This window comes from Pseudopipra pipra, chromosome 3, assembly GCF_036250125.1.
Source record: "Pseudopipra pipra isolate bDixPip1 chromosome 3, bDixPip1.hap1, whole genome shotgun sequence".
Taxonomy (NCBI): domain Eukaryota; kingdom Metazoa; phylum Chordata; class Aves; order Passeriformes; family Pipridae; genus Pseudopipra; species Pseudopipra pipra.
In genome coordinates this window covers 62,052,709-62,071,126 of record NC_087551.1, presented here as the reverse complement: position 1 = coordinate 62,071,126, position 18,418 = coordinate 62,052,709, and the positions used below count along the sequence as shown (strand labels likewise).

General features: G+C 37.4%; 1 protein-coding gene across 21 annotated transcripts in view; it reads right to left on the bottom strand.

The window, feature by feature from the left end:
* The window catches only part of PTPRK (protein tyrosine phosphatase receptor type K), a 397,365-nt gene that overhangs the window by 3,170 nt on the left and 375,777 nt on the right, over positions 1 to 18,418 (bottom strand). For 14 of the 21 annotated variants that reach the window (XM_064649552.1, XM_064649534.1, XM_064649533.1 and 11 more), the window contains 12 exons: positions 18,334 to 18,351; positions 15,873 to 15,909; positions 13,955 to 14,052; positions 13,147 to 13,263; positions 12,238 to 12,392; positions 10,958 to 11,093; positions 8,959 to 9,108; positions 8,214 to 8,387; positions 5,359 to 5,490; positions 5,012 to 5,137; positions 2,908 to 3,071; positions 1,542 to 1,677 (listed from right to left, as the gene is read on the bottom strand). In XM_064649552.1, the coding sequence (XP_064505622.1) occupies positions 1,542 to 1,677; positions 2,908 to 3,071; positions 5,012 to 5,137; positions 5,359 to 5,490; positions 8,214 to 8,387; positions 8,959 to 9,108; positions 10,958 to 11,093; positions 12,238 to 12,392; positions 13,147 to 13,263; positions 13,955 to 14,052; positions 15,873 to 15,909; positions 18,334 to 18,351 (1,443 nt within the window). The remainder of the gene's footprint in view (positions 1 to 1,541; positions 1,678 to 2,907; positions 3,072 to 5,011; positions 5,138 to 5,358; positions 5,491 to 8,213; positions 8,388 to 8,958; positions 9,109 to 10,957; positions 11,094 to 12,237; positions 12,393 to 13,146; positions 13,264 to 13,954; positions 14,053 to 15,872; positions 15,910 to 18,333; positions 18,352 to 18,418) is intronic. The other 7 variants (XM_064649536.1, XM_064649537.1, XM_064649554.1 and 4 more) reach the window with 1 other exon arrangement.

Genomic DNA, 18,418 nt, shown 5'->3' with positions numbered 1-18,418 from the left:
TTCTCGAACATCCTGGCTGCCAGGAACTGAGGAAGTGGACCCTTGGGCCTATTTCATCTGTCTATCACCCCAAAATTAGTTTATTGACTATATCCACTCAATCTGCCTAAAGAAAAAAGGCATAAAAAGAGATTTGACATAAGCAAAAATCGGGGAGAAGTTCCATCAACTCTGCGGGGGTAACCGACGGGTTACCTTTTCTACCTCCACCTTCTCAGGACACCTTGGGCTGAGCGATCGCTTTATAATATATACTAATTTCACTTTTGCTTCATAGTAATTTAAAATTTTTAGGTATTACTTCATTGTAAGTTGCTTTTGCTTTATAGTGTGTATTTAAGTTTTTTGCTATACTTATTCTTTGTTGTCTCACTTATTTGTAAGTCACTTTTGCTTTAGGGCATGTGCTTAAGTTTTTGCTTTACTTATTCTTTGTAGGTTGTTTTACATCTTTCTAAGTTGCTTTTGCTTTAGCGTGTGTGCCTATGCTTGGCTTTATCATTACTATTACATAGTTTACGTGTGTTTTTGCAGTTAGACCCTATTCCAGACAAAATGAACCCCATAAATTGTCACAAAATTTGTATTAATAAATGTGGCATTTCATGAACTGTTAGAATGCGTCCGTTTTTACATGCTGACAGTTTTGTTGACGGTGAAATAACTCACAGCAGAAACCTGCTGAGGGGTTTTCCTACTGCTATTAAGGGTAGTCCTGATATAAAAAGGTATCAAATGTCCTATCCATCTCAACAAATCTGTTAAGTGAAGGGTCTCATTAGGTGAGACGCTAACAGACTCTTTTGGACATTAAAAGGCTTTGATCTCCTCGGGGGACACTGATAGACAAAAAATAAATTAACACAGGTTGGACAGAAAATTCTTCTTTTCTGCCACTTTTCATGTGACAATTAGTTTACTGTTTATATTGTTTATTATTTAACTGTTGGTCTCAATGATCTTAAGGGTCTTTTCCAATTTAAATGATTCTAGATTCTATATATTCATTTGCAACATACTAGATCCAAGGCTTTGATTTTAAAGTTCTGAGGTATCATTTTGACTACTACAAATCTGAGTAAAAAAGATTAATTGTTATTCAATAAAACTTTCAAAGCAGCAGTTGTTACTAAGGAGAAAAATATTCACATATCCAGCTACGAATCTATACTTTACAGCCTATTCGTATCAAGGAGAAATGTCTTACTCTGTAAAATTTCAATATGGCTTGTCTGAGCACAGCCTGCTGCAACTTCCTTTCAAACAGACAGGGTTATTTTGGGAGATTAAAGTGCATTCTGTTAACTCAGACTATTTTCTGTGAAAATCATGCTACCAGTACAAGAAAAGTACTGTAAAATGCTTAGTCACTCCTCTTGTGATGTGACTTGTGTGTACACTCAGTATCTGTTCCTTTCTTCCTGTGGCCCATCATAGGTTTGCACTGTTTTGTGGGCACAGGACTGAGAGAGCAGCTCACACAACAAGAGAGCCTCTGGTTCCCTTGCTGTTTGCAGTAACCCTGATGGGCTGGTACTTACCGGAGTTTCTACCATGTTGGGCTTGCTGTTCCGCAAAGTCTTCACAGCATGGAAAACGTCCACCACATTCTGCCTTTTTACCATCTCAACCACAATGCCAATGGCACAGAACATCCCGCTCCGGCCACCGCCATTTCTGTACACAAGGAAAACAGATGGTTACATATCACTACAACCTAAGAGGACACCCAAAATGCATTTCTATTCTTTAATGCTGTAAGCACGAGTGATTCATGAGTCCCAGAGGGAGATTAGAATTTAGCAATCTCATTGCAGCACCAGTGAGTTTGGTCTAAGAAATTTGGTTTTTCTGACCTTTCTTTCAATTACCACTTTTGAATTCTGTCCTTACAGTCAACTGTGCTGCCCAGCTATACTATAAGTCTAAATTACATATGCATTAGAAAAGAACCCCAAAACACAAGTTCCATGGCAAGTAGAGCATTAGAAATAAAAAAAAAAACCCCAAGTTCAATGGCAAATAATTTTTCCACTTAGTTTTGGAAAGATACTCACTTAAATTATCCTGTGATATGAGGATTATCTAGCCAGATAGAATAAGTAATTCAATATCTTGTTGACCTTTAGGCACACTTCTGAACTATTTTAATATTATTTTCAAAGAAATTAGGGTAGGTATTTCCTCTTATGAAGTTTGAGGTGGGATAGGCAGAAAGGGGTCACTAGTTCATTCTGAACATTTAAACAGAAGCCTTTTAAGTAAAAATGTGTAATTCAATTTCTATATTTAAAACTTTGTATTTAAATAAGGTAGGAAAGAGATCAATTATTCTCTGTTTAGGGAGAAAAAGATGCCATCTTTTCAAAACTCTCAAACCAGCTCCCATTTAAGCATCAGGTCCAGATAAGCAGCCAGCATTTACTGACAATAGTTGTAGGATCACGTACTGTAATAGAACTTTACTCTGGTTTCATATATCCACAGTTTTCAGTTTAAACACCTCAAAATATTGTAGGCATTCCTTCTGGAAAAAATGCAGCACACTATATGCAAGAGTGGCACAAAAAAATAACTGTTTGGCACTCAGCAAAAAAAGACTTCCTTCTGAAACCAGGCAGAAGTTGTTTATCTGTAAAGGTTTTGTACCTGAAAAACATGCTATTATGTACAGAAGAAGGCAAATACACAGTATCACAGTAGTATCATGTTCCCATGGTACCCTGACCTGATACAGACAAATCCAAAAGTTGACCAAAAGCAGTGGTACTTACTTTCTTTTAATAAAAGTAACAAGGGCATGTGAAAAAGAAGGTATCCATAAGAATACTGCTTAAATTTAAAACAAGAAGTAATTTATAACCATTTATTTGAAGAACAGCAATTGACTTTCTCCAAGTTACTCACAGGCAATGGATGATGGTCCGGCCCTCCCCTTCTTCACATTCCTCTTGCCATTTTTCGACCTGCAGAATTAACTTCAAGAAGGATCTCTTGGAAGCTGGTACATCTCTGTGAGAAGCCCATCCCAAATACTGGAATTGCTGCACCATCAGATAGCCCTCCTGTGGCTGAGGGAAAACCAAAGAGCTTTAGGTCAAAAAGACACCTTTACATCTTAGTTTAGAAAACAAAAATATAAAACTAACATGAAACCTAAGTGTTTATATTATGAACAGATCCCAACAAGTATATACATTTCATGGTAGGCTCTCCATTAAATTGCACCACTTGAGCTCAAGGAAGATGTCAAAAAAGGGAAAAAAAAGAGAACTACATTGAAGACATCATCACAGTTTATCAATCACTAATGTAACCTATTCTGACTTGTAAATGGACAAATTCCCTAGATTCTAAGTGCCAAGCTGGTTTAACATCAATAATCAATAAAAAAATCACTGTTAAGTTCTTAGATCCGCAGATATGAAGACAGATCTCTGACTCCTAAGTATGAACTGATTCCATTACAAATAAACAACAAGTAATATTGGTGCACAAATACAACTACTGTCCTTGAAGTCTTCCCTTTTTGCCAGATGATACTCATGACAGCCTTGCTGCCAGTCTCTGAGCTTTCCATATGCTAGATGCGATAGAGGGAGAGCTTTGAATACAATTAGACTGTCACAAGAAAGGCCTCAATAACAGGAAGAATAAATAGTCTATTCACTTTCTTGCAGCTGAAGATGATGAAAAGGAGTAGGACTGTGGATTTTAGAAAAGGAAGAACAGAGCAGAGAGATATGTAAAAACAAGACATATAGGCAAAAAAGCCACAGGAGAGAGTGAGTAGAGGAGTAGAAAATCAAAACATCATAAAAAAAGAAGAAATGGAAAAAACAAAAATAAGAAATGAACCAAAAAAAATAGAAAAAAAAGAGGAAGTCTCAAAATACAACAAAAAAGTGCTAGGATGTAATATTTGCCAGTGTGCCCACACCCACACCCTCCTGTAGTTTCCAAACGAGGCATGAAAAGCTGAAAATGCTTTTCATAGTTTTGAATATAAGCAAAATAAAAGTTTGAGTAAAGCACTGGCCACATGAAAACTGACCTCTGCTCTCTGAAAAATGAAAATAAAAATCAAATAAAAAGAAAAATCTTTGTGTATACACAAAGCTATCCTTCAACATTAATGAAAGTTAAACATATACTCCAAGTAGCAGTCAGTGATAAAGTCAGTATTGGATGAAAAATACAAAGCAGTCTTGGTAAGTAAAATAGGGATTGCTGGTTAATTGTACATAGAATGGTGGCACAAGCATCTGTAACTCTTTAATGGCAGGCAACATAAACAAGTGATGCATAGAGGTGAGACAAAGGAGGAAATGCTGTGTGGCAAACAGGGTCTGAGAAGATGCTGCAATAGTGTGAAACACTGTGGGATAGCAAAAAGACAAGATGGTGCAAGGTATGAAAGAGCTGACAAGAATGCAAGACTGGCACTGCTACTGAGCTTGAGAAAAAGATGATAAATGTAGGTCGAGGCACAGTGGTGAAGAACCCTTCAGAGGCAGAGGAGCTTTCAGACTTTTTTCACGCCCTGCTTTACATGGTGCCACAATCTTCCTTTTATGTTGTGGTTCTCACATCTTAGGCTGAGAAGGTCCTGGCTGTATAACCAGCCTCAGCTTTCCTGTTCCTGATTTACCACGGAAAACATCTTATCAAACCTATGAACTAAATACTTGTCACTACATGTTCATTACAGGGATATTTCTTTTACTGTACACCAAACAAGCAGACTACAGAATACTTCTCATACATCTACTCATGAGGGAAAATGTCACAGAAAAACACTCATTCTCCCTAAATCTCTCTCTGTTTAGTGCATAGCTAAAGAAAAGTACTAGAAATTAGTATTAGACAGTGATGCTTGTCTGACTCTTTTCTGGTTAATGTCTTAAGAACATTAGTATTCTACTATTATTCAAAATTAAAAAGTAGAACAGCCTAGAGAGCATTAAAAATAACATATTTTTCTGTCACATATTGTTATGATAATGCTTACTCTTGTTAGGTTGCATATCCTGAAAATTCGGTTTATGACATCGCAGTCCATTGAACACGACATGCATTCCACTTGGATGGGACCGTACCGCAGTATCCCTTCCTCGGGCCAGTATTGTGGGCAGCCCTGCACCAGAACAAAAGGGACATAATTAAATGTTGTAAGTTACACCTTGAGCATTGCCTTATTCCACTGCAGACCTTCAGTGAACAACTAGTGTTGATTAGTTTCTGAAAAGCAGAGAATAACTGTAAAATCACTGCACTCCTCTACATTTTCATCATGTAGTGAATGCAGAGTGATTAAAGCACGCAACGGTACATGGAAAATTCAAGCTCCAAACTAACCTGTGCTAAGTCGACTTCATTTAACATCACAAGAGAAGTACAGCCATAGTCATACACTAATCTCCAGAAATCTTTCACAGTGTTTGGTAAAGGATGTTGTGTGACAATAAAAGCTGCTGGCTGCCTGTAGCTCTGTAAAGGCAAATAATTTTATTAGTACCTGTAGGGGAAGTACTTAACTTCTACCGAAACACAAGAGAAAAAACCCATAAAAATAGAACAAAGTTGTAACATCAACTGCACCAGATTTCACCAAAGATGTTACAGTTAAAAATACATTATCATTTCCAGTAAGAACAAAGAGGTTGTCTCTGCTCAGGTCTGCCTTCTGCTCGGTTACAGACCAAGCCCTGTTTTCTCAGTTCGATATGCTCTGAGCACTGATGGTGCTCTTCAGGGCTCTGCTGAACTGAGGCTCAGGCAACTCTGCTCCAGGCACTGTGTCCAGGAGACCAAGCAGGAAACCTTCACCCCATGTTACAGGGAGGGGTGCAGAGGTCTCAGAAAGTCACCCTATCCACAGCAGGCTATAGGTGAACTCCATGACTGAACCAGGGACTAAGCTCAATCCCAAACTCTGTTTCACAGTGCACACCCACAGGGTCACCCACAGAACCACTTTCAGGATTACTGGGGCCCATTTCCAGCAGAAAGCGTAAGTTAAACAGCAAAGTACTATTTCCTGTCATGACCACAGGTTCCATTTTCTGTATGCTGTGTTATACACAACTGCAAGTAGGGATTTCCAGCTTTGCACAGATTAACTGAGACACAACTAACAGTTGACGGGCTCATTTGATGATGTACATTTATTACAAGCATCAAGCAGAAGAGGAGAGATCTGAAGTCTTTTGCAGGCAATTCGCAACCATGCATGGAAAAGTTCTGCAGTGAAGGAATACAGATATGAGGTAGTAAGGAAGCACCAAGAGGTTGATCTGAGAAATGGAATAAGGTGGTGAATGTTCTTGGAGGTGGATGGGATTTTAAGTCACCAGTTTGAAAAAGAAGTTGCTGGGACTACTGTATGCAACACAGAGAGCCCCATGTTTAGCACCAATGCTGGTACCAAAAGCAGTCTGGCTCTTTTTTTACTGAATTAAGTAAATTAACTTAAGAGAAAGACCTAGTACCATAGATAAACCACTTCCAGTATGGAAGCTTACTTGTTTGAAGATTGATATAAGGGATCTTCATGTGCAATATACTGACATACCCTCCAATAACTTGTTATTATTGTACTGTAACTTGTCTTTATGATCAGTGCTTGTTTGACAAGAGAGTAAGGAGGCTGCCAGTTTTTTTAATCTAAATTTTTCCTATCCTTTTCTAATGCAGGAATCATGCTGGGGTAGTAGCAGCTTGTGTCTTCCTTCCTAGATCTGCCCAGGGAGAACACAGGAACAACCAATTTTGATTCTTCCCCTGTATTTTTAAGAAATAGAACATGTCCTAGCTGATGTTTTCCTATCCCTCTTCCCCATAATTGCTAGTCTTTCTTGAGATAAGAGAAAGATAAGGGGAAAGTTTCTGTTTCTATTTTGCTATTGAAAGTTCTCTTTCCTTGTCCAGGAGTAATTCCCCCCCCGTGAATAAATCAGTCTTAAAAATTTCTGCCTTTCCTTACTTGTCTCTGATTTCTGATCCATTAATACATTGCTTGGTTCTTGTCCCTGCTGCCACATACTGTTGCACACTCAGAGTGCTCTTGCCACCCACAGCCTGTGTTGTCTTCCTTTCACCCCAGACTACACTCCTCTGTGCAGCTGTGTTGGTTGGTCCATAGTCCATCAATTTTATCCAGTAATATCCAATTTTAATGTAATTTTAACTGCAATTCTAAACAGTTTTGATTGCTACCAAAATTCTGCTCACTGCTTTTATTCACCCATTGGCTCAGTCGCCCAGTGACTCCCTAATACATTGGTCTTACACATGCTACTCCTATAATCTTTTTGGCACAATAGCTAATTCTGAGATTAGGGACAGCATTTTGCTATCAGTTCAAATGTTTCCTGCACTATCTCAGGCAGAACTCAAAGATGGCTACATCATTCAGTGCTAATGATTTCTGCTGCTATTTGCTATTTTATTCCAGCATCTCTCCTTGACATGGCAGTTTCTGACACCACTTTATTTTTGAGGAAGGTGAGGTGTCCCTGGAAATCAGGCCACTTGTTTAAGTATTTACTGTAAAGGTAGCTTTAGGGGCCTATTGTTGGAAATGCCAATTTGAGGCACAAGCAGGTATATGGCAGCATGTGTGATGAACAGATTTATCGATTAGACCTGTATAAGCAGGTTCAACTCCATTTTTCCTATTAATTCACCTTTTCCCCTGACAAGTACTTCTGTCACTCAAAGTTAAACTTTAAAGAGTTGCAACTCAAAATATGAACAACAAAACCCCCAAGTCTATACCCAAACATGCCAAAGAAACAATTTTTTTCTTCCTCTGTCACTCTAGCCTCAATATAGAAAGCTTTTTTTTATGAAATAGTGATAGTAACCTCATGCTCAGACAGGTTATCTGACAAACAGCAGATTTTTGAGATCCTGCTGAGATTTGAGATTTGGACATCTAGAGACTCGAGCTTTATATAATGCTGTTAAAAAGGTGAGATTTCCAGTGGGTCTCACAAAGATGCAAAAGGCTAAAGATAACAAACCTTCTGAACAAACAACACAAGCTAGTGGAGCTTCTTACCCATTCCCCCCCAAACTTCTTCATTAGGACTGTTTTACTGGGCACTGCAGTAACAAAGAATTACCCTTTCTTAAACCAGTAAGTGCTCTCTCTTATATTACAGAGCTTTTCATGGCAAACTGTGCAGACAAAGAAGATAGTATCTTACGTCCATAAGAGCTGCATTGATGTAGTTGCTGCTGTCCCCATCAATAGTAATTAAGAAAGGCAGACATCTGTCAGGTGGCAGCATATCCATGAAGCGGTTCTTGTCATGGTTCCTTGGCAAGCAGGCTATGCTGCAGTCCTCCGCTTGCAGGCGAGGGGTCACAGAATTCAGGGTCTAAGGGAAAGAGGATGCTTGCTTTAGTGCGCTGAATCAACACAAAATGGACTCAAGATTCCGCAAGTTTTAATGTAAAATATTGCAATATGAGAAAACGTGAGGTGCTAGCGAGAAGACATTAGCAAATATGAGCTCCTGTCCATTTGTTGGACATGCTGGTGCTTTTCAAGGGAGGTTAAGTTGCGGGTATGAAAGGCACTCCACATACCACTGAACACATTCCACATGACAGCATCCTTTCCGAAAGGAATAAAAAATCAAGATCCTTTGGAGCCCTAAAGAGCTATTCCTTAGCTGTGCAAATGCAAGCCAAAACTCTCTGTTGGTTCCTACTCACTGCGCATTATTCCAGACAGATATTTCTAAGCTATTTTATTAAAGAAAGGATATTCCATATTTAAAACAACTTTGCAAAACACATAAATGTGGGTGCTTTATTTTGTGTACAAAAGCTAGAGACCAAATGCTATTAAAGTTATTTGAAAAGCCTTTTCATTGAAATAAATTAAATGTATCTAGACGCAAAAAAATTGTTGTTGCATCAAGAGTTAGTAGGAACTGTGAATACCTGAAACTCATCTTTGAGATGTGAAGAGTTTGTCTGAGAGTCAATTCTAATCATATCAAAATAAGCAGCTTTGAATTCACAGACAGGAATGGCAGTTTCTCCACACAGACAAGCTTCTAGAATGGCATCATGAATAAAGATGTACTGCTCCTATCAAATCAGGAAAAGAAACAAAAATTATAGCCATTTAAAAACAACAGATCTTTCCTTCTTTTAGGATAAACAGATTTACTGCACACTGTAAAACTCATCAAGGTAGTGTCCATCAATACATTAAATAATGTTTTAATACAAACACAGTCTTGTTCTTATTGGGGTGCAGTTAACAAGGACATTTTCTTCATGACCAATTTAAATTCAGTAAAATTTAACAAAGTGGGGATAGCATTTATTAAACATGAGGTTTTTAGTTTTCTTGCAGTGCTTATGGGTTTCTGTGCATATGCCAATGACTTGTTGGCAATACTAATTTTTTTAATAGGTTTCAGACTTCTGATAATAACAGAAAGAGTAAATTGCTTCAAGCACTACTAGTGTGATTAGCCAGTATTTGGCACACTGCACTCTCCTCATGCATGTGCAAGCTAGTACCCCAATTGCCTCATAGCCAGCTCTAGGCCAGTAATAAATTCAAGTATGTTCCAACAAAAGCACCATTTCTTCCCATTTTTTTCCGACTTGCCTTGAGATTGCCTGAGTCCTAGATAACTGCACTACTATTTCAATTAAGTCTTCTGTCAAATTTTACACAATGCCCATTATATTTACTCACCCCTAGAGTAATAGATGTAAACCATGTCTAGAACTGTGCCAGCCTCACCTAGTTACTGTGTATACAAATGAGGCTCTAACAGCACAAACTTTAATATGTGCCTGTAGAAACAGCACGTGTCCAGGGACCATGGTCATGTTCTGTCTCTACAGCCTTTGCTATATATATATATATATATATATATATATATATATATATATATATATATATATATACCACACAGGTATAGAGCTATTGGCATCATGGTTGCCCATATAACAAGAACTTGCTGCAATTACAGCTTTATTTATCTGTGTAACTATGAACCTCTGAGAGAAGGTAAGAGGAAAAAAGGAGAGAAAGAGAAAGGAATAATAATAGAGGTGTTAATTCACATGCAAACTCAGGTGGGATAGTTGAAGCAGTCAGACTGAAACACTACATCCCAGGCACTTCCCAAAGGTTAATGGCCCTGTAGCAGGATTAGCTGACCATGAACATTTATTTGTTCAACTGACACAGGCTGAAGCATGGAATAAAAACTGCACCAAATTACACTGATATGCCTGGCTGCTAACTGCAGAGATTTCCATGTGGTCACAGATGAAATAACTTCTCAAGTAGATGTCCCTATGGAGAGAAAAGGCAAACCACTTCGGGTCGCCTGTCTTAATATAAACCAATAACCTATGTTTCCGTGGAAGCTCAATGGTACTCTGGTGGCAGGATGGGAACTTCATTACTAAGCTTCATTACTAAGGCAATGGTTTTTACTGTGAAGCTGCTGAAGACATGTTGAAAAACCAAAAGGGTAAAAAATGGTAAAAGCTTGGCAGCAAGGTTAATAAAGCAAACAAAAAACAGAGTTGAAAAGGGAGAGAGAAATAGACATAAAGTACAACAGTCAATAGATAAAGTGATTGGAGATGGTCTAAAACCAGTGGCAACCTGCTGAAATTCCACCTGTGGGTTCCTGGAATTGCTGATACCAGAGCTGGGGAGAAATGTCCCAGACATTTACGTAGGGTCTTCCCTAAAAAAATCCTCCTTGCTTTCCTTTTGTTACCCAGTGAGGTGGGCACTTGTTTGTGTGAAGACTTAAAGAGTTGTCACGTTTGTTGCACCACCCTCGTTCTGGGCACTGTTAACACTAAGCAATGCTCCCTGATGGAGATAAACCCTCTTCACAACCACAGTGAAATTCTTACGTAGTCTGTTTCAAAAGGCTTTGAAGGCGAACTGCCATACCTCAGTCTGTACCATGTTGATGCGACGGGACCGTAAAGCTTTGACACAGTTGTAGATATCCACAACACCTTCTCTTTCTGCCATATCTAACATGATATCGATCACAATATAACAACCTGTCCGTCCAGCACCAGCACTAAAAAGAACCAGTAAATACTGTTAGGAATATCCCCAGAAAAACATCTACAAACTTTATAACCATTACCGAGGGCATTTTTATAACGACATTCAGTTTTGTCATCACAAACACTATCTAATTTTTATCTTCTCATCATAATGTTCTTTAAATCTTTTGATGTGTCCAAAGCAACCTTTTCCCACAAGATTTTAGCCACTAAGTAACAGCAAAAAAAAAAAACCAAAAAGAACTTCCTTTTATCATCCAGGTCAATACTTAAGGAAAAAAAAATTAGTTTAACTGAAATCTGGAGCATGATTAAGCTTATGCACTTCAGAATATGACAGATCTTTTCTTTAATAAGACTAGGGATGATTTTAAGTGATATATATTGCAACCAGAAACTCAAATGTACGTTTTAGTGGCCAAGTTCCAAGCTAGTTCAGACAGCACATTTAACACAATGTGCTGAATACTCAAACACGGTATTCAGAAGATTCACTCATGATTTATTTTGGTTTTACATAAAGCTATGGACAGTTTTTGCACACTGAATTATTAAAATCTATAAAGGCCAAGCAACTTTATGTACAGAATGTAATTAAACATTTGATGAAAATGTTTAGGAAAATCACACATTTGCTGAAAACAAATTTTATTTGTGAAAGGACTGTGTCCTAGCAACAAAACCTTGCAAAATCTGCACAGGAAAAACAACGTTCTGTATTTGTTGCCATTAACCTCATTCCATCTTCCTTCATCTAGTTGCTTACTTTGATTTAAATTAATAATCTGTTCAGACATTATATGCAACACCAAACTATCAGAGCAGATATATCTACGCTCACTCTCAAATGCTGTCACAAAATTGTTGTAGGCTACCTAAAATGATAGCCTAAAGTATTATATGATTTAGCTGGTGCAGATGTTGCAGGAAAAAGAAATTCTCTGGCTACTGCTTTTAGGAAAAGTGCACTAGAATCTGGTTATTTCCAGACATTGCTTTAGACAGCCAAATCCTACTGCAGTGTGAATTAGGCAATTCAAAAACGGAACAACAAAACCAAAACAATGTGAAATGATGAATGCTCCAGAGTAGACTACTGTAAATAATCATATACACGTTTGTCGAAAAAATCAATCTTGCCCCTTCTGTACACACCTGCAATGGACAACAATAGGCCCTGCACTAGGAGGGTTAGATAATTTGACTCTCCGTATAAAGGAAAGCAGGCCTGTGGCATTGTAAGGAACTCCATGATCTGGCCAGCCAGTGAAATGAAACTGTTTAACTTCACGGATTTCATTGTAGCCCCTCTGAAAAAGGCAAAAAAACAAAGGTTATGACATTCAAAGTAATTCATAGACTAGATTTTATCTGACTCCAATAACGATGACACATACTGATAGAATCTAGATGCAGTTTTCATCCTTTCATTATTTAAAGCAAAGACCCACAGGAAGCTTACAGATGTTACTGTTTTTTTTTTAATTTTGAAGTTTGTATTTTTACTTTCAACATTAAGTAAGCTAGTTTTGCTGCGTTAGATTTTTTTTTGTTTGTTATAGACTTAGATGCATTTTATATTGATTTTCAGAAGTTTTGCTAATTAAGACAATGGCCTGATACCTTTAAAGGCAAGTAAAATGATTTATCATAAGACCACAACTGTGTCACATATATTGCACTTCACAGAGTTTGTCCTTTGAGATTGACTCAGAGGCAGTCAAAACAGAGTGAATGGAGGTGAACAGCAGTGACTCATAACCTGGTACTTCAGCTTAGCTCAGAAGCATGGCTATGGAGAAGAGGTGACTATCAGAGAGGGAAGGGCAGCAGTTGACGTTTCTGGGGAAATTCAAAGTCCCACAGTGAGATACATGTTTGGATAGTGCTGATGCAATGCAAAACTCCCATGGTGAGGTAAGGGTGCCTATACTGTGGGCCTGCTAATGAGCCTGAGGGATTTGGTATTCTACAGGAATACATGTCAGCATAGCCCCTTTCATCCTACTTGCTACCAGGGAACAGTATTTTGCTGAGCCCTTTCAAAATGTGCTCACTGCTCACCCTTCCCAAAGTGAATGTCCTGACGACGTACTCCGCAAGGGGCTCCATCTCTACACAGGTCACTTTGAAGTCCCCATAAACTTCTGTGTCATCAGGCCAGTACTTGTAACACTTGACCTAAATACAAAATGGGTATGCATTTTACACCAATGGAAAAGAAAAGCTTGAGGATAAATGACACCACATTTATTTCCAAAATGATCATGCACTCATGTGGCTTGTCATGGCTAATGGCTGTTAAGTTAAGCACTAGCCACAAGGAGTTTCCACTGCTTTACACAGCTGTACTTAGATGCCAAATTCACTTTTAAATGTGCATTTGTATTTTTTTTTTAGTGCTGAGCTATGGAATACATTTCCACTTAGGTTAAACTTGGATGTATTTTGTATCCATAATCAAACTGTTGCAAGTAATCCCAGATACTTTATAGAACTCCCTGAGGGATGTGTTACTCCTGAACTATAAATAATTTGCTGATTTCTAGCCACTGATATTGAAGCTCATTTCCTCACTAGTCCACTTACTCTCCTCATTTGAGTGACAATATGCAAATCTATATTGCTGAAATATGAATTTTTGATTTAGACAATTTTTCACTACTCATGAAAGCAACAAGGCAAACACCTTCAGAAGTCATTTTTATGCAATGCTATAATGGCAGCAATGTCTGGACTCTTGCCCCTTCCCCTCTCAGGATGCAGGATCATCCTTCACAAGACCCTTCTACATTCTGCCGATAGTGTGTCTTGTCAGCAGGTTGTTTTTTAAGCTTGCAGCATTAAAAATAAAACAAAACCAAAAACTTACTCTCCCAACTTCCACTAAATTTGTGACCATCACAACACAAGCAGATTGCTCCTGCCATATCATTCTCCAAAAGTCATATACAGTCTCATGAACTGGACCTGTAAGAAAAAAATCCAGATAATATTCTGCAAAAAAATAATAGTCAAACAAGTGCTAAAAATAAAATCCAGTGGTTTTCAGAGCTGATGTACATGAGCACACTTGCTCAGAGATGAAAGCTTTGCAAAACCACACCATCGTAACATTGTGACAGTTTCCAGACTATAATGCTTTTTCTAACCAATGCTGAATCTTCTCAATTTAACTGAATTACCACTTAAAAGAAATTAATAGCAGGTGTTTCGTGTACCAAAATGCCAGAAGTTGCTTGAAAACTACAAGGACACAGCAATGTGTGACTACATCTATAGTTACACTTCCAGATCTGTTTTCCATTTGTTCAATACAATGTGTTAAGAGTCAGTTTCTTCAGGTGCTCACCAAGATGCCCATGCCAGAGTGAAGTACAGGCAGGAGGGCTGCTGGTACAGATACTGTGCACTTACCATCCGGATGCTGGCAAAGCTCAGAAACACAAGTAGGTGCTGAGCCGTAAACTTCCCACTGCAGCGTATATAAACTAACTTAACCACTTTTCTGTGAGGCAGATGAAGAGCACTAATTTAAGCTTTGCCTCCTGCTCTGCTGCAGAGACATGCTGAGTGACAGAGGCTTTTACACTGATACAATAACCTTAGAAACAGCTTCCTGACCATCCAGCAGTAATATAAATATTACTGTATATAACACGCATAGAATCATAGCATTATTTAGGTTGGAAAAGGCCTTTAAGATCATTGAGTCCAACTGCAAACCTAGCACTGCTGAGCGCACCACTAAATCTAAGTGCCACATTTGAAGACTAAAACATATTCCTTCATGTTAGATCAAAGGCTGCACACAAAAACAGCAATACATTTTTGTCTCCTTTACACACTATTATGTGCAATGATTTACATAGTAAAACAAAAATAAAATGCAAATGTAGACTTAGCTACCATAGAGAGACCTATTTAGGCAGCAATTACACAAAAATTAAACACGTGGACAGAACTTTGAACATTCTGCTTTAAAACAAGTCTTTATTTTGTCTTTCCTGTGTGCAGCTACAATCAACCAAGGGCACAAATAACAGGATATTTCCAGACAGCTATCTGATTATACTTAGAGATGAAATAATGATACACCTAAATCTAATTATTTTTACTTTAATTCATATCCTCTGATATTTCAGTGCAATCTTAGACTAATCTATTTGTTTTTCCTCACTGTGAGGAAAAACATTGTTTTTTATCAGAAACACAAAATTAATGATTTCCATAGAATTTCAGGCTTTTTCTCTAACCCCTCTTTTTATTAGTAGGATGTTACATGACAAAGATTTCCCTCACTCCTTCCTATAAAGAGGGGTCCTCTTTGTCCTCTGGACTTACTTTACCCAGATTTTTCTGAGACAGAGTTTAATTTATCATTACTATCTTCCCTGCATCCTGGACTAAATCCTAGACAATAAAATAATACACTGTAATATGGAAAGAAAAATGCCTCAAGGCAGGTTGAAACTCTTCTCTTCTGTCCACATCTCTTTTCTCTATTCATCTTCATAATTGGAAATCATGGTAGTATCTTCTGACTTTATCATCTGAATTTATCACTAAAAGATTTGCTCAATAGCTAATTAACATGATAAATTAGTGCAATTTTTGAATTTATTCACATTCCACCTGAACAAAATAACCTATGTTATTTTACCATAACACAAGATGACAACTCACAATACTATGTATGCTGTATTTCCATCTACTTCCATTTTACCAAAACACTTCAGGACACTACAGAGAACACTTGTTTGATTTGATTAAAGCTGGTAGATCCTTACCTTGGGTTGCAATGTAGTGACTTGGTCTCTGATATCCCTAAAACAGCAATATAAGTTGGTTTGAGTACCATATTACTAACAGAGAGTGGAAAATAAAAGCCTTAATTCTAGACAACATTTTCAGAACAAACCAATATTTAAGAGCAGCATGAATCTCAAAATCTAAAAAAAACAATTAATATTGAAAAGGTTCGAATGACAACAGATAAAATGAAAATAAGAACATCTGACTTGAACAGACATTGTAGTGTACTGGGAAGGAGTATTCTAGATGGGTCCCCTGTGCCTAAAAATTAGTTATCTATTGATATTATTTCCCCAGCCGAATACATTGGGCCATTTACTTAAAATTTATGAAAAATTCTTTGCCACCATATTATCTCAGTAGTTGATCTGTGTTCCCAACTTAGCCAATATGAAAAAATATACACCTTTTTTCTTCTTCTAAACAGAGAATCTTTGTAAGGCACAGAGGTATATACCCCAGCTCTAACTAATGGGGACAGAGCTGGACACTGATGTGTGCACTGTATCGAGGTCCTACTGCAGTGAAATGTTCTGCTTGACTGCACAAAGTGTGTATCAGTTATAGTGGGCACGATACACACAAGTATATACATATACTTGTGTATATATATATAGATACAGAGAGATATAGATAGATATGTAGATGGGTAACCCTACACAACTAAGCTTTTCCAGGTAGCTGGGTCTATGGGTCTAGACCCAGCACTATATAGCACTAATTGCCCACATAAAAACTACAAGACAAAGAGGTGCTGCTCTTAAGGAAATAATTTACAGTACATTTTGACCACTGCAAGCTAGGCACTTAGCTACAAAGAGGAAGGAGAGTTCAGTATTGTTGGTGAGAAGACAATACAGAATTTCATGATGTGCAAATGTTAATAACTCCAATTTTTTTCTAGGTTACAGTTTTATTAGGCCACTTGCTTGAAGCACTGCATTACAGGGGAGCATAAGCCCTTGGATTCCTGGTATTCACAAGATACTACTAAACTGAAGGACTTCAACAAACCCAAGGAAGTTTTATTCTTTTCCACAGACTGCTTCATTATCCCGTTTAGAGAGAGAATATCTTCCTCTGGGGCTTATGAAAAAACTTCTTAGTATCTTACTCTTGGCTTTATAAGAGACCAAGATTGCATCAAATGACTAAAAAATTTTTCCTGGAGTTCTTAATATCAAGCCCCAGTTTCAAATTATGAAAGTGGAACCTGGGCTACACTGGTTTACATTCAGTAATGCTTTCCAGAAGAAGATAGAAGTGCCACTTAAAAATTGCCAAGTACCAGTTTTAACTTGTAGCTTTCTTGTCTGGCTCTAATGAGATTCAATTCACTCCTAAATCAGAAAAACAATATTCTCAAGGAACTGGAATTATTACAAATCTGGGAGACTTTTCTTGTTTAAGGCCCCAGGCAAAATATCATGGGCCTATCACTTCACAGAGACTGCCTTGTTAAAATATCCAAATAAAAAGACATATATATCTAGAGCTAAATCTTTATATACTGGAAATTCAAGGGCTCTTAAATAATTTATCAACTAACAGTGGTCAGGAAAAACTGTTAAGGTTCAATTATAAAGAAAAGTAATCAAACTTCACGTATTTGAAAAACATTTGTACTAGTTACTCCACTGCCTTTCAAATTACTTTGGAATTACTTTGAATACAACATCTTGTTTATTCCTACCATGTTAATTAGAGAAAAGTTATATGTTGTTAATCAAAGCATCTGGCAAAATTTGTACCACTTTTTTTTTTTAAATTTATAATTTAATTTGTATTCTGATTAAAGTATGGAATTTTGAACTTTAGAGGTTTTCTGCAGAAGTGAGGAAATTTCTACTACATTAAAATATTTATATAAAATGTGTTTGTGCATATGCTTTGTAATACCTAAATTAGCACATTAAGATAAATGACACCTAAATATTGTCTGTCTAAATCGTTGTTAAAAACAAACAACCCCCCCCTCCAAAACCCAACCTAACCCACAAATGTCATAGTCCCTCCCTTTTTGCCAAACATACATTATGGCTACTCCACAGGTACATTTTCAGACAATTACAGTACAGCATACTATCTAGTTTCTCACATATAAATGGGAAGGGAAAAAGAAAAGCTAGTGGTGAAAATCATCACTAAAAAATGAGAACAGCAAGTTCTCTTTAACAGATAGGCTCACCTGAGTTATCTAACATCCAATAATATGCTAAAAGGCATAATTATGCTAAAAGGCTAAATTATCTTTTCAAAACAGGTACAAAAAATATTCACACAAAAAAGAAATTTTTTAAAGGAACAGATGAGGTAAATTAGATGAGGCATGCATAGTTATCAACTGATAAAAATAGAAGAGGAAAGTAATTAATAACAATATCTATATTAAATATTTACAATAGGATGCTGTTATTCACATATAGTGGTACTTACATCCCTGTACAGCCAAATCTACAGCCCAAACCAAAGTCAGATGTGAAAGAAAGCACAACAATGTCAGTGAGTACTAGGACGTAGA